Source organism: Choloepus didactylus, chromosome 17 (genome assembly GCF_015220235.1).
Source record: "Choloepus didactylus isolate mChoDid1 chromosome 17, mChoDid1.pri, whole genome shotgun sequence".
NCBI classification, from domain to species: Eukaryota; Metazoa; Chordata; class Mammalia; order Pilosa; family Megalonychidae; genus Choloepus; species Choloepus didactylus.
This window is the reverse complement of record NC_051323.1, coordinates 35,549,221-35,566,126: the sequence shown is the minus strand read 5'-3', so window position 1 is coordinate 35,566,126 and position 16,906 is coordinate 35,549,221. Positions and strand designations below refer to the sequence as shown.

The 16,906-nt window shown below is 36.5% G+C and overlaps 1 protein-coding gene and 1 pseudogene across 7 annotated transcripts in view; one reads left to right on the top strand and one right to left on the bottom strand.

Moving 5' to 3' along the window:
* The window catches only part of CCDC85A (coiled-coil domain containing 85A), a 232,407-nt gene that overhangs the window by 186,379 nt on the left and 29,122 nt on the right, over positions 1–16,906 (top strand). For 6 of the 7 annotated variants that reach the window (XM_037807377.1, XM_037807381.1, XM_037807380.1 and 3 more), the window contains exon 3: positions 5,589–5,665. The exons of the other annotated variant lie outside the window; for it this stretch is intronic. In XM_037807377.1, the coding sequence (XP_037663305.1) occupies positions 5,589–5,665 (77 nt within the window). The remainder of the gene's footprint in view (positions 1–5,588; positions 5,666–16,906) is intronic. 7 annotated transcript variants of the gene reach the window in all.
* LOC119512757 lies at positions 913–2,005 on the bottom strand (annotated as a pseudogene).

Below are 16,906 nucleotides of genomic sequence, written 5' to 3'. Positions count from 1 at the left end.
AGTCTTCCAAATGATTTCCCTCCTGTACACTCTTCCAAATGCAGTTGTTTGTGTTAGAATGCACCATTACCAGATTTTATTTTCTGCCCTGAAATTTTGGAGACCAAGACTACACTTCATATAAACGTGACCACTCAGAAATTTAAAAAACCACAGATAGCTTCAACTACCAATGATAAACCTTTCATGTACAACAATCAGAGTAATTCATGGGTGATTTCAAGGATGGATGTCTCCCTACAGAGAGCAACACTGCATTAGAAACTGAGGGTTTAACATTTTCATCAGAGGATTTTCAAACTATAGCAAAGGAAAAAGTGGAACTACTTTCTGTGATTGAATGCATTTCAGGTAAATTGAAGTGAAACAAAGTCAGTGATATTATCTTAGGAAAATATCAAGTTATTGTAAAGGTAAAAATCCATTTGGAATATCTAAAATCAGGAATTAAAAAGGAGAACTTAGAATTTAGCTATGTAAGAAGCTGGACATCATTTAATGATTAGAAGGTCCAATACGGGAATTGCTGTGGTGCCCCAGCAATGAAACCAAACCTTTTGAATATATGTAACTAATCCCCAGCATCAGGGGCCAAATTTACTGCCTTCTGTGGTTCAATTCTCTCATCAGTAAAATGAGTGAGGGGAATAGGGGACAGGTTGGGTTAGATAATCTCTAAAGTTCATTTCAGTTCTAAAATTTGAATCATTTAGAAGATGTAGAATTTCGTGTAGTTTTTACATGTTTCTTATACTCATTCTATTGCCAGAGGTGCTTTGACCTTGTACATGTAGGTTCAGAGAAAAGTGAGATACATGGTGAGGCATGGCTTCTGCTGTGAAAGTAAGCCTGAGATTTACCCAAAGAATATCTTGAGAATGTTGTTGGATTTTCACTTCAATATTGTTTGCTTCACCTTGCTTTTCTAATATCTAGGTGTCCATAGGTCTCCCTTTGATTGGCTACATAATCAGCCATCAACGGGCCAAAATTGATGAGACCTATCAGATGTCTGGGGTGCAGATCAAAATTGTGAACCCAGTTGGAAGATCTATTGATTAGCCTGTCATTGATTAGATATTGAGCCAGGCTAATGCTGGCAACAGATCCAGTGATGGTAACCTGCTTATCAATAGATCTTCCAGTGGGTTCACAGTTTTGATCTGCACCCCAGATATCTGATGGATCTCATCAGTGTTAGCTCTGTGATGGCTGATTACGTAGCCAATCAAATCATTTGGAATGTGAGCTCATGAGAAGTAGTCTGAGATGTGTCCAAACCTGCACTCAATCCAGTGTTGCCGTGAGTCATGGAAAATGAGCCTGTGGCATTGCCAGCTGGTGCAGTGTGGTCAAATCTGGTTGTGGAATGCTCTACTGTCCTTGAATGGTGTAGGCCTGACCACCTGCAAAGATGACCGGAGAACTGGATGGCTTGGGCCAGTATGGGATGGTTATGCCCTTCAGGGGGTGGGGGTTGTGGTATGGGGCTGGGAGACAGTTCTCAACATGACCACACAGATCTGTTTGACACACTCAGTGATGGATTGTGGAATGCCAACAGTAATGGTGGCCTACTCAGTTGAGTTGGGGAGCATATCCTCTGTCACCTGGACCTGAGCCTTTGTACTCTTTCATATTTCCCTGATCTTGCAACCACCTTTCCCAGTGAGAGACTCAGAATGCCTAGCAGGAACCACCAGCCTCAGGGTGACCAGGGTCTACTGGCAGTTGTGCTATTGTTCATAGAACTGCTGGTATTCTCTTCCAGTTTGTCAATGGTCATAGCAAGGGCTTTAAAGATGGCGTTAGTGGGTCCAGCCAAAGTAATAATTCTCTCAGGACAATTCCCTTCTGAGATATTGATACATGCACCACTCTCCTTGTACATCTTCTTAAATGATTCTCCTTTCTTTGTGATGATACTGCCAGCTTTCTTTCCATGCATAAGTAGCCAGATGCAGAGAGTAACATTTAATCCACTTTCAAGCACACCAGTGCCCATGTCGAGCAGTGTTCTGGGGAGCTGGGTTTTGAGTGGTCAAGTCTTTGGTCACTGGTGGGGGTGAAAGCCAGAAATTGCAGTCACAAAGTGACTGTGGGGAAAAGGAGAGCTGGCAGGAAGGGAAAGGGTGGGAGGCTGGAGGCAGAACAATAGGGGCCAGTGGGAAGGTGAGGGGGTCCCGTGGGCAGTGGAGGAGGAAGAGGAAGGGAGAAAGAGACAGGTGGAGGGCAGGTGGAGGGCAGCTGGGGGTAGGCAGGAGAGGGCGCCAGTTATGTACTTCTTGAAGATAGTGTCCTTCAAGACGATATACTGTCGTTTGCAGCATAGTATTTGGCTGTTGTATTCTGGGGAATCACTAATGCTTTTTTGGAACCTCATGCTCAGAATTTTGAAAGCCAAAATAGCATTCTGAAATCTCAGTTTTAACATCTGTAAGTTACTGGTATAAAATGTAGTGATCAATTCAAATTGTAATATGTTCTGCTGCCATTTTGTATATCTCTTTGTAATCAAAGGAGTGTTATTTTTGTCAGACACTTCTTAGGTCACTGCATGACTGTCTTCCACATTCCCTAGGTGTAATGGGAGGCCAGCTTATTTTATAGTTGATGGTAGTGTGGAAATATCCTGGGAGAGGAAGAAAAAGGGAGAAGCAGCATGGGGTGGGGGGTCATGGGAGATGTGGTCAAATATGTCTCGGCACATCAGGGACTCCTTTTCTTTCTTACCCACACTAGGAGACCATTTTATCAATGTTTCTCTAATGGTAAACCAGGACTGGGAAGTGGATTGTGATGATAATATTATAAAAGTGTGGAGTTTCTTATACTTTATCCTTTTTTGGTTTTATTTAAAAAATAGTTTACGTATTTTCTGTCCCATTATTGGTTATGTACTAGTCAGTTAAGCCAGGCTATGGTGCAGTAACAAATCAACTGTGAAATCCCAATGACTTAATAAAACAAATATTTATTTTTCTCTCATGTGACGTCTGACGGTTGGGAGTTTTCTTTAGTGACTCTTTATATAGGGGCTCAGAGACCCAGTGCCAATCTTACAGTAGATTCCAGAAAAGTCTTTGTCTACTCCACTCATAAAAGGACTGTGTAATCAGCTTCTTATGGAATTAAACAGATAGCAGCATGCATTCTCTTGTTGATGCATTCAGATTATGTGTTTTTTCTGTTTTTTCTGGTTTCTCATTTGAGGTATCCATTAATAGTAATAATTGCAAAAGAGGCTAAGAGCCTGGAACAATTAACAGGTTCTTCTGGGACACAACACATGGGTGTTTGTGTTCTGAATAATTTGGTGAGACTTGAAATTGGCCTTCTCTTTATCCCCACCCTAGAACAGTGCCTGACACAAAGCAGTGACACAAAAAGTATTTGTTGAATGAATGAATGACCTCAAAGCCTCCTTAGTTTTACCTCACCCTAAAGCTAATCTTTTTTCATTATTTTACCTATTTAAAATATTCCCCATCTCTACCTGCTTCAACCCATATTTGCAGTAAATGCTTTGAAACAAAGATCTGGACTTGACCTTATAATTTGACATTAAAAACTGGACTTGGGGAATGTTTTCCAAACTCAGGATTTGGCCTCTTTTTTTGAACTGATGTAATATAAGGCTTTTGGAATTTACTTAGAAACTTGGTGTAACCATCAAAATTATGTGAAGTGCAAAGATGTAAAAAAGAAACAGAGTGACTGAAGATAATAAGTGAATTGAAAAACATTCATTAAATGACGTTTTCAAATATCCTTCAAATCCCTCTGTATGGAGTCATTTCAGCTGCTTTAAGTGCCACAGCCTTAGAGATAGTGCAGCATAGGGACAAGAAAGATAAGGTGTAAATTATGAACAAAGGACCAAAAAATTGTATTGTTCATGGTTTTGAATAGAATATTGCTGAGCAACTTTCACTCTGATGGGCCTTATCAAGTTGTTGTCTTTCTAGATGAGAGAATAGAGCTTGCAAAACTGGTAAATCAGGCTGTCTACATTCACATGTTGATGATCTGCAAATGACTTATTCATTTTGCTGGAGTAAAGCAGAATCATGAAATCAATAATTTTGTTATTCATTTATGCTGTATCCTTTTTTTTTTCTTTTGAAAGAGTCCATAAAGCAAGCTCTTATCATTTCATTGAGCTAAAAAAGAAAGAAAAAATAGAGCATATTTCTAGCAAATGTCTTTAGTTTCCTTTACCTTGTGTTTCTATCCTTTTATATGAAGAAAGCTCAAGGCTAAGTCTGCTCCATTGGTATGAGGTCAATGGGTGGTTATATTAATGTCAGTGATGGCAGCTTTCTTTAAATAATTTGTGAAGATAAGCATGCTATAAACTGGTCAGGAATGAGCTTAATTGTTACATGTGAGAATTAAGGACTGAAGCTCCTTATGTGTTTTAAGAAAACAAAATGTCAGTTTGTTGCTTTGGAGTTTCACAAAAGTGGTAATTGAGTTCATAGTTTCGATGGTGCATTTCAGATCAGGATATTAAATTGCAGCAGTATCCTAGCTTTAGATTGTCAGGGGTTCCAAACACTTGCCTCTTAAATGTACTAATATCTTTCCTCTTGAGAAGGGAAATGCCACTTGCTGTTTTGCATTTCTGAGGCTGAAGAACATGAAGAAAACCTGAGGATGATCTGCTACTTTAATACTAACTATGGAAATATACTCTGAAGAGCTTCTATTGCCATGTACCTTTCACTTGACCTGAAATGTGTTCATTCTTGAGTGATGAATGAATTGGAGATGCATATTAATATATGATGTGCTTGAATATTTTCACATTAAACACAAAATGTTACTGTCAGATTGTTCCCAAAAATGAAACTCCCTCTTTCCTCCATGTGTGCCCCTTTTCCTGAGGGTAAAGCTATAAAATTGAGAGTTTCCTCATGGGTCAGAAACTAAGCACAGTGCTGCTTCTGAGTTTTCAGTGCATACCCCAGCTTGTGAAGAAGTGAAAACAATCTATTTCAGATCTGCGTCTGGTTTACCTAAAGATTTGGGAATGACTAGACTCTGTCACACTCAGCCAAATCAAAGACAAAATTCAGCCTGAATCTACAGATTTAGCCTTTCCATGGCTTGTTCTCTGTAGATTTGTGAGGACATGCATTTTGGGGGAATGTGAAGGGAGCTGGATGTTTTGAAATATAATGTTTTATTTTCTATTTTAAAATATGATCTTATAATTTATTTTGTTTAGAGTTAGCATTACAAAAAGGTCTCATTTATCGGACAGCGCCACTGCAACCTCAAAAAGCACGAAATGAGAAAAGAGGGAATAATTGTCTTCAAATTTTTAATATTCTGAGGTCTGCATGGTTTACAGAATCTCAACACCTGTAAATTTCTCTAATTTTCTGTAACACTGTACAATTGTTTAAAACTGTTTATAGTTTCGTTGGCTTCTATTGTTATCTTTCTGGGGAGAAATTTTTTTTTTTTTTTAAAGACTAAATACTCACTACCTGATTTGAGTAAATCAAGCCAGAAATATCCTGACAGTGCACCAAACAAGACCTGTGTGTATAATGTGAGCTCTTTCTTTTTAATTTTAGAATCAACCTTGTCCTATGTTAGGCAGCTGGAGGCAAGAGTAAGACAGCTGGAGGAAGAAAATCGCATGCTGCCCCAGGTGGGTGACTTCCAGAAGCTCATAGCTAGTCAGTGTAATTTGAGTTGTGGCATTTTATTTGGAATTTAAAGTCTCAATTACATTTTCTCCTTAGAATGATAAAAATCATTTTGTAAATTGTCACTCATCAGTGCAGAGTGTGATTACTTTTCATGGTGGCCATCATATTATTCAGATTCTTAGGTGTGATCCTAAAGGATACAGATGTCTAAAATAAGAATCTAAAATAATTTTGAAAGTAAGAAAAAGAAAATGAAACGAAATAGAAAATAAAGACGCTTTGATAGTTCTACTCATATACATCATGCATGTGGTTGAAAGATACAGGGAAGTGCTCTTACTTAGAAAGTATTTGCTAATTTATGAGCTAGATTAAATTGTTAGTAGTTTGAAAGTTTCATATTTTAACTAAATTACTATTTTCTGAAATTCTTTGTGATATAATTGAACTCTTTCAGTGCAACAAAATAATGACAATAACTGACAGATTTTATTTTGGGGCTTCATTCATTTCTTTTCTTTAGTGAATGTAAAGTGGCAAATTTTTTTTTTCTCAGGAACTAAGATCTTGCCATATATTTCAATTAAAAAATTATTTCCATGAGCTAGCTTGGTGAAAATGATTTTGGTCTTTGAGGGTTTTGTTTTGTTTTGTTTTGAGGAAATGTTTTGTTTTTTGTTTTGTTTTTGTTTTTAGGAGTTGAAGAAATCTGTTTATAGAGGGTTTCATTTATAGGCACGGAGACAGTAATACATTCTAATATTTTATATAAAAAAAGTTTTCTAGGCAATTAGTCCCTAGTGTTTTTTTCCCCCTTTTCTGGTGGTTATTTCTATTTTGTATATCACTAAGGGAAAATTAAACCTCAAACGCTAGTAACCAGTGATTTAAGTAAAATATTCTTATAAAATAAAAAGACAGAGACTGGTTACAATTCAGGAGAAGATATTTGAAAATCCCTTTGGAAGACATTTTAGGACTTTTTAATCTTCTGTTTTTAAACGACTTTGCACACTAACAATGATTTGGGCTAAGTTCCTTATGTAACAATGCCTTTAACATTTTTCAATTGGCCAACCCTCTGGCTAGAAATCACGAAATTAAAAGAAATTACTCGACTTCTCTCCCTTTTCAAACTGTACATATGTCAAAATTCATGTTGACAGAAGGATTATTTACATTATAAAATAAAATACTATTGGTTGAGTTTTTTCTTTTCTCTTTTTTACTTTTACTTTTAAAAAATTTTCTCTATCTTTTTGCCTTTTACACTGATTTCATACTATGACAGTGCTAGGGCATTTGACTGAAAACTTCTAACTTCTTTCCCTGATCCAAACAAACCTGAAAAAATAGATTTAGTTTATTGTGAATATTATATGTGGTTATACTATGATGCCACCTCTCAAGCAGCTGGGAATGCAAATGAAAAGAAACAGAAAAAAATGTGGATATGTTTCTTATTTTCCCTCTGAGTGGGAATTGAGGTTCATATCAGATACTGAAATGGTAGCATTTATGCGATGTTATTTCAAAAGAGGTGCAACACGTGAAATGATTGCAAAATTGATTTTTAGAAATTGGTGAAACTATTAGAGATATTGAAGGAAAATCCAAGGAATTCTCAACTATACTTTATGTGTGTGAAAGCATATTTAAATACCTGTGCTTGCATAGTTAAGAACAGGAGAGATTAAATCATTTCTGAAGTTAAAGTGTTAAATCATATAGTTTTGAAACACATTGCTATTTTACTATTAAGGAAAATTGTTTGTTTTCTTTAAGATAATAGCTATAAAAGATGTTTTATTGAATTTATGATGTGGGTTGCAATGTTATTATATGTATCATTAAATAAAAAAAAAAAAGATGTTGGCAGCTGTCCCATGTCAGACTCTTGCTGATTTCAAAGACGTTAAACTGGAAAAAATGTTTAGAGTTAGGTAAATACAGTCATTCATGTGTCTGAATTTCTTTAATGCAAGGAAAACCTACCATTTGAAATACACAGTTGGACTTATGCAGAGGAACCAATAGAGCCATCACAGTTCAAAAACCAGATCTCTGCTAAATTTCTGTCTCTGAGAGTGTTGCTTTCATTCACAACAGAGATAGATACGATAGAACTAACAGTTGTAGCTACTGCTATAAACACCATTGACATGAACATGGACAGTAGGTGAGTCCCTAGGATGGAACACAGTAAGTGGATCTCAGAGCAGTGAGAATCATGTAAAGTGAACCCTCGTGGAAGGCTGAGACTTGGGCTTGATAGCACGAAGTCATATGCAACTTATTATTAGGACATAGGGGCAACCCTTTGTTCTTAATGTACCTTAGAGAATATTGTCAGATGCAAATAGATGTTTTGGTAAGATTACAAATAATACACGATGAGACTTCCCTGCAGAAACTCTTTCTGGCTGCATAGTATTAGTTGATTTTGAAGCTAAATTCAAAATGAAAAACTGACATCCCCGCATCAGTCTCAACATTGAATGCGTGATCTTCAGTTACAAGAGCTTGCTCACTGTGTTTAATTAGAACATATTCCTTTTCGATCCCAAGTTTATAAAGTGTCTTTAGAGAAACAGCAGTGAGAATGTATTTGGCAGGTAGAATCCTATCTGTGTCATATATCCTTTGTGGCTGTGGCCAGGTTCTTTGCTAATAGTTTCGAGTTTAGACTATAGTGTTTTCCTGGAGGAAGAAATCCCCTTAATGCTTATTAATTCTTTATATAAAATCATATATTATGAATAAGTCACTGCTTTGTCCTAACAACTTATATATTTAAAAATAAACAAGATGGGCATAATAAATGCTTGAGGATTTCTCTCTGGTCAGATGCAAAGGCCTCAGTTACCTCATTTGTAAATGATGAGGTTCCTCCCAGCTCTTAACATTTGATGAGCCCGAGTGTAAATAAAGGTTTGTGACCATGTTTACATACCTGTGCAAAGTCGTCACATCCTAGAATGAAGGGGTTCTTTATTAAAGGACAGATTCAGAAAAAGGGAAATATTGAGTTGGCTTTATCCACGGACATGTGGAAGTGAATATCCATACAGCAGCCATGGCAGGCAATTGCCGGTGAGCCCAGAAGCTCTTAGTTCTGCTGTGGTCTCTTCATTGTCCTACAAGGATCACTGAGCTGTACCTTAAATCCAATTTGTGAATGCACCATTTCAAAGAGCTCCAAAAGTATGAACAGTCTCCTTATTTTCAGAAGTGTGGTATTTGCTAGGTATTATTTGAGAAGAAAATGCTTTTATAAAAGTTGGAACAAATGATGACGATCACCTGAACTTAAGAAATCATTCTTGAACACATAAGCTAATATGAACATATTTAAAAGATTGCATTTAAAAATATCTCAAAGAAGTACATAGTATCTCTCAAAGTATATATAATGGTAACCCTGCTCAGATTAGTCTGTCAGCACCACTATCTGCATATTTGATGTGAAATGAACCCCAAATGAAGACTGTATGTTATTTAAATTAATGTAGCAGCTATCTGATGAACTTTTTGAATCCAGTGAGGTAGAATCACCCACAGTGACGTAAAAGGTACTCGTAAATAAGATATAAATAAGTAAATAAAGTGTAAATAAAATGGTATAAAGTTGTAGTTTTAAGGAACTTTAATTTCAAAATAAAAATGGACACAACATTTCATGTATACAATTATATAAAAACATAAACTTTCTCTGGATGAAGTTTCATAGATTTTCATAGTCAGATAGATCCTCATACATCATCCAGGACAACCCCATTTTATAGACAAGGGATATTGTCCTAGTCAGGCAGCCAATTAAAGACACATGCAGGCCAAGATGTAGGCCTATTCAGCATTCTTTCTAGTGCCCTCACATTGCCTCCTTTAGTCGTTTCATGCCATTAGTATAATTAAGATGCTAAATCTATTCTTATCAAATTTATTATTTCAGCCTTTCTTTAAAAAGTTAGCTTAGCCATCTCAGATTTGTTGGACATTTATTCCTGCTTTAAAGGAAATGTTCTCTCATTTTTTTGTGCACCACAATGTCCATCACAAATGGAGAAAAAAATTACACGGTCTTCTATTATATAATATAATAATATAATATTATATAATAATAATCTGTTATTATTATTTTATCTGTTCTCATCTCTTCTGTGTTGACATTGACTTTGGCACTGTGAAGAGCGCTAGAGACATGAAGCAGTTTGCTGCAGCCCTAAAGTCAATTAAGTATATTTGCTGAAAGTCCTATTGGGAAATCAGTTCCTTTTGATCAAATGCTCTGGCAACAACGTCTGCTTGGAAGGCCCTCTGTGCGCTTTGGACACAGAAACCCTTCCCAAAACAAACTTCCTGCGTCTCGAGACCAACATATTAAAGCAAGTTTCCAGAATCTGCCTGCTGTCATATGCTTGTCCATGTGCTGTGGGTCTGACCAGTGTGTTGAAAGGCATGGCAACCCGGGTAACCACTGCGCAGGCCCCTTTCAGTAAGTGTTTCTATTTCTGTTGTGCTGGCACACACTTAGCCTAATTTTAGGAATGGAAATGAAAAATGTCCCTCGCATGTAATTTGGTTACAATGCAGCCTCACAGTGCAGTCTTTGAGTGCACTGGGAAAGAGGCAGCGCTGTTTCTAGAGCAGTTTCTGAACAAAGGAAAGGAACCTGTCACTGCTGCCCGAAATGCTGGGGAGGGTACACAGGCGCTAAAGAAATCGAGCTGCTCACTTCCATGGCAACACACCCCAGGTCCAGCGTCACGTCCCTGAGGCACTAACTCACCTATATTCTTAGGCAGAGATTACCTGCCTGCTGGGGCAGAGATGGGAAGTTTCTTTCTGATGCATAAATTTCCCTCATGCACTTTGCCTTTTTTTGCTGCTGAGGTATTTATTTATTGTTTTCACCTCTTTTTTCCTTTGACATTTACTGACTGTGTTTTGCCAGTCTTTTTTTGTCTTATAGGCACATAAATATGTGACTTCTCTGGGGTTGGAATTACTCTGGGAAAAAAAAAAGCATCAGTAACCGTTGCACAAACATCTGGCACAGAATTATGCTTTCCGGAATGCTTAAAGCAAGTGGCAGTATTCTTCATTTGTTATTTGCATGGAAATTACCATTCTGACACTCCCAAGGAGTAACTTGTGCAAAATTATTTTTTCTTATGAATAACAACTCTAATTATGTTGCAAAACCTGGATAAAACCTGGATGCTACTGATAGGAAAAATTACTTAAATCCATTAAGGAATGGTTGCTGTTAGTCATATTTAGGGATTATATGGACTCCATCAGATGAATAGTGCTTGTGGATTATTACTGTTTTCTCTAAATCAACATGATTTATATAGTTAAGGAAAACAAAAAAGCTTTTATGTACAGTTCAGTAGAGCTTTCAGGGGACAGATGGGAGTACACAAGTGGTGTGGGTGTATTGGAATAGAAGAGATAAATAGATATGGAAAGTAAATTTATGGGGAAAAAACTGTATTGGAGAACCTAAATAAATGGTGATTGGATTAAAGGAGAGCTAAAGTCTATCAGAGAAAAAAATATGAGTAAAATTCATAGGAAAAATGTGTGTGACGACATGGAGGCTCTTAAATTGAGGGGATTAATAACATTCTCCTGGGACTCCCTGATGTTGGAGGGTTCTTGTTTGATAATCTCTGATATGGGATGAGACAGCTTCATTCTAATGAGAGAAAAAGAGTGAAATAGAAATCCTAACAGAAACTATGACTATACCACTTATTAAACTCATTAGTAAAATTACTGAATTTAAAAGGGACTAAATTATTAGGAGCTGTGTTATTAATTTAATTCCATATCATATTTAACTGTGTTATCTTTTTATACCTTCACTGATAAGTTAGTATTTCTTCCTATCACCTGGGCACATTTTTAAAGAATGATTTGTAATAGCCATAAAGATAGTAGCATTTTTGTTACCTGTCCTTGGAAGAATTTGTCACAAAAAATTATGGGACCCTCTCAGCATCAGGTTTTGTTGTGTAGTGCTATTCACTAGAACCATAAACATTGGAGTGGAACATTTGGGAAGAAAATTGAGATGAGTCTTTAAGAAAAACTAGTGCTGCTTTGTACTTGCAGAAATGGATTTCTATTTTGTTTTGCTTTTTCATTGTTTTCAAAAGTAAAGCTAAAAATGAAATTTAAAGTTAGAACAGTTTTCCTTTTTCTAATAGGGTAAGGTAACAGACTTATGGAAAGTTGTGGAAAACATTGTGCAGTATTTGGAATTTAATTGAATTAAACGTTAATGCCATTTAAATATGAATATCGTTGAACTGACTTCAAGAAAGCAGTAAATCTTGAAAACTTGACTCAGTTGAAGCTTGTAAAGATGCTGATATTCCTGGTTGAGCACGGTCTCACCCTGATCTCCATTTCATGCTGAAAGTCACTACCTCTTTGATGTAAAAGAGGCGAATAAGCCAAGTTTTCCCTTCCTCTTTCTGGTTCAGACCTGTCCTACAATGGGGTTTAAGCATTTTTCTTTAAAAAGTCTCATATTTCTAGTTTCTTTCTTTGTTTTAGCCAGAGCAAAGTGTACATGCATATAGCACCAGAAAAATTAAGGTTAGTACCTTTTACTAATTGGTAATTACCTATATCCTTTAAATGTAAAGTAGACAAACATAAGTGTATTATAAGCAAAATCTGTATTTTTCACAAATAAAAAATTTAAGTAAATAAATTAATAATTTGAGATGTTCTAAAATTATGTTTAAAGAAAGCTATCATTATATGAACAAGGGGCAAAATGTGACTGAATCTTACAGTTTAGAAAGCTGAGATGTAACCAGCACTGACTATGAGCTCTGTTAGTAATCAAGCAATTAAAGAGCACTGAGAGTGTGCTAGAAAGAGCACTGAATAGGGATTACAAGCCCTGGGACTTTGGCCTGAGTCTGTCCTTAATTAGCTGTCTGCCCAGCAAAATATCCCTAACCTCTGTGAACCTTCTATGCCTTGTCTATAACATGGGATTGTCCTAAGTTGTGTATAAGGTTCTATATGGCTCTGAAAATCTATGGTTCTTTATCCAGAGAAAGTTTTTGTTTATATATAAGTGTATACATAAAATAGCATGTGCCTTTTTATTTTGATATTAAATTCCTTGAAACTATAACTTTACATCATATTGAGCATTTTATTTACAATTACCTTCGTATGAAATTGTGCATGATTCTACTTAAAAGTTAATGCAATTGCATCAGATAGCTGCTACATTAATTTAAATAACATAGAGTCATGGTCTATATATTTGGGGGTTCATTTCACATCAAATAGGTGTGTAGTGGGAGTGACAGACTAGTTTGAACAGTGCTGGCAGTATGTGTATTTTGAGGTATGATATGCAATTCCCTTAATGCTTATTTTTATTCTTTATATAAAATTTTGTAGAATGAACAGAAAGCCACAGCTTGGCCCTAACAACTTAAATGTTTAAAAATAAACAAGATGGGGATGAGAAATGCTAGTGGATTTTTCTCTGATCAGGTGCAAAGGCCTCAGTTTCCTCATTTGTAAATGATAAGGTTCCTCCCAGCTCTTAAATTCAGTGAGCCTGAGGGTAAATAAAGGATTGTGACCATGTTTATACCCTTGCAAAGTCATCACATCCTAGAATGAAGGGCTTCTTTATTAAAGGACAGATAGAGAAAAGAGGAAATATTGAGTTGGCTCTATCCATGGACATGTGGAATTGAATATCAACACAGCAGCCATGACAGGCAATCTCCAGTGAGCCCAGGAGCTCTTAGCTCCATTGTGGTCTCTGTGCTGTCCTACAAGGATCACTGAGCTGTACCTTAAATCCAACTTGTGAATGTAACATTTCAAAGAATTCCAAAAATATGAACAGTCTCCTTATTTTCAGAAATGCAGTATTTGCTAGGTATTTTTTTTTTTTTTTTTTGAGAAGAAAATGCTTTTTAAAAGTTGGTACAAATGATAGTTAAAGATCATCTGAACTTAGGATGTTTTTCCTTGATCACATAACTTAGTGTGAGCATTAAAAAAAAAATATGTTTAAAGATATTTCAAAGGATTACATATAATAAATAGGGGCATGAATTTTCCCAAAGGGAATTTTAAAAATTAAGACAAAAGAGAATATAATATAGCAAATATTAGAAAAGTGACTTTTATCTACTTCTATTTTATAGCCAATCCATGTATTTTTATTTAAATATGTAGCAAATTTTTCAGGATTTCAAATCTGAGATAAGCCAAAATAAAGTACTATGAAAAAGGGATGTCAAAGACGTGGGATATCATACATTAGTTTTTTTGCAAACTAGACTGAAGAGAATAATAAAAGAGGGGTTGTCTGTAAATCAGACAACTATGTTTGTGATTCATACAAAGAACTGTGTCCAGAGGAAGAATATTGTTTCAAAAGGTATCTGATTTATTGGATTCAATCTGTAGACCAAAGCATCTGAAATGGCAGTTGGTCAGTGTTTCGGTTTGCCAAAGCTGCCAGAATGCAATATACCAGAAATGGGTTGGCTTTTTGAATGGGGTTTTATTAGGTTACAAATTTCCAGTTCTAAGTCCATGAAGATGTCCAAACTAAGGCATCAAGAGGAAGATGCTGTCTGTGAGAAAAGGCCACTGGCATCTAGGGTTCCTTTGTCACATGGGAAGGCACATGGCAACGTCTGCTGGTTCTTCTCTCCTGGGCCCTGGCTTCAAAATGGCTCCCTCAGTTTCTTTGGATCCTTCTTGCTTCTCCTGGGGTGTTTTCTTTCTTAGCTTTTCTCTCTCTCTGAGATCTCTTAAAGGACTCTAGTAAAGGATTAAGACCCTCCTTGAATTGGGTGGGTCAAATCTCCATGGAAACAATCAAAAGTTCCCACCTGCAAGAAAGGATTAAAAGAACATGGCATTTTCTGGGTACATCAGTTTTAAGCCAGCACATTCAGCAAGAAGTGGACTAGGCCATTCTTTAGTTTTTATTGCTAACGTAGGGGATGCAAACATTGTAGGAGGTACACAGTGAGGCAATGATCAGTGTAGCCCTTCAGTTTACTAGAGCATTTATGTATTATGATTCAGATTGATCACCATTAATCCTGTATAACCTGGTAGCGCATGAAGTTAATTGAAGTGCAGAAGTGCATGCAGAGAATCTGTGTGAAGAAGGAGGGTATAGAAAATAAATTACAGGTTATGCCTTAATTGCATTACTACTTAGGGGCTTTCGACGGCTTAGTAAATAATTACTAGTAGGAGGAGAGTTAAGATTTATTTCAGAGTTTATTCTAGAAATTCTACAAAGTAATTTCTACATCAAAACAACCCATCCACACTTATAGTGGCATTACCGAAAATAATAGCAGACTGTCTTTCTTCAGGCCATGCCAGCCCAAATTGTTGACGCAGAGGTGAAAACAGTGTTCTCCGTTGCCTCAGCCCCAGGGACCTGCTCCCCCAACAAGTATATCAGTTTTCATCTATCATCTTAACTGTAGTCCTCTGAGTTGACAAGCTGTGCCCTCTATGAACTGACTTTGGCTATTGGCTGCCTGCTGTGGTGATGTCCTGGTCATTTCCCAGGGCTCCTGTGATCAGAGCCATCATTCCTGGGGATGAGAATATTTCCCCTTGAGAATATCCCCCCCATCCCTACTTGAGTTCCACCCTGCTGCATGCCATAAAGTTCACAGAAAAAGTAGGTCCTTGCCTCAGGGTTCTAGGGCTAAACCCAGGAAAGGAGGTGGGAAAGAATAGTTCCTATTACTAAAGGGACAAGCTGTTTAAAATTATTCCTCCCTTATGAAAACCTCCATTATTCTCCATTCAGGTACTTCTCCTTGATCTAATTTTTCCCTTTGGAAGAACTTTTTGCCCTCGAACTTGGGGTGCCTTATGAAAATGGACTGATATCAGATCTTTATGATTTTAGAAGCATTTACTTGAGACACACGCTTGAATAATCATCTCTTTCAAAATTTTTATCCTCTTTGTGATTTTGTAACTTTCATGGTGTAGTTTAGCCAGGTATAAACAAATATGAATCATTATTTTTTTTTAAGAAAGGGGAATAAAATATGACAAGGAAACAGCTAACTTCTTCACTTAATACCCTTGGATTCACTATTTTTGGTAGTTTTTCTTAACTAGTTACATTAGTAAGTGATATTAAGAAGTTATATATAACTGCTTTTAGAAGTTATATTAGGGAAATGTAAGAGTTACTGAAATGTAAGAATTACAGAAGGAATGTAAATCTGACTCAAATGTAGTATGGCAAATAAAGGATGGCACTGTCTTTTCATGGTCTAAAATGCCTTTCATTTGCTACAGAACAACAAACGAGGCTGGAGTTTTAGTGTTTGACAGATAACAAATAAGTAATAAACCCAGGACCAGATGGGAGCCATCCTGGACTTATATAAAAGCTGGCTCAAATAAAGAAGGCTTTTTCATAGCCAATATGTATCAGCTGTTTGACACACAAGCAGGTGTGTCTTAAGGACAAAAGAGATACTTTTTTTTATTTAAACATTTTCATATGCTAGGAAATTTAATATTGACAACAGAAATCTTATAAGAGAAAAGCAAAAATGTACATTCAGAAAGAAAATTATAATCACAGTAAATATGTTCACAAGTTAATTGTGTGAGGATGATTGATTTTATCCTCTGGATACCTACCGTGGCTTGAGTGCCAAGAGTTAACAGAAACTACAGTTAGAATTTGGATGACATTTTTCTGATAAAGAATTTTAGATAAAAAAGGATTTGGCGACTTTGCGTTTTGAAATTTGTTATTTTGTTTGGAACCAGCCCCATCCTCTTGCCACTCCCGGTACCCACCCTACTCTTAGTATAACAGTATGACTGCTTAACAAGCAATCATTCTACAAATGGCGAGACAGTTGGTGATCGCAGCCCAGGTTCTTTGCCAATTGAAAAGGACATTGGGGAGGTCAGTTTGAGATTGGACCAATAATTATATCTAAATGGTGGCTTGTGAAGAAGGTGACTCACGTGGTCTTACTGGCATTGATTTTATTGAAGAGTATTCTCTTCATTAGAGAAACCCATTATACTGAGCTTTGACCCTTTGGGGACAAGGTAAAGATGAGCTTGAGAGAAGGTAAGGGCAGCTGCTCCTCAAATGTTATTCACTTAAAATATGTACCCTGCCCAGGGTCACGATACTGACAGAGTTCACCAGAATCAGTCATGAG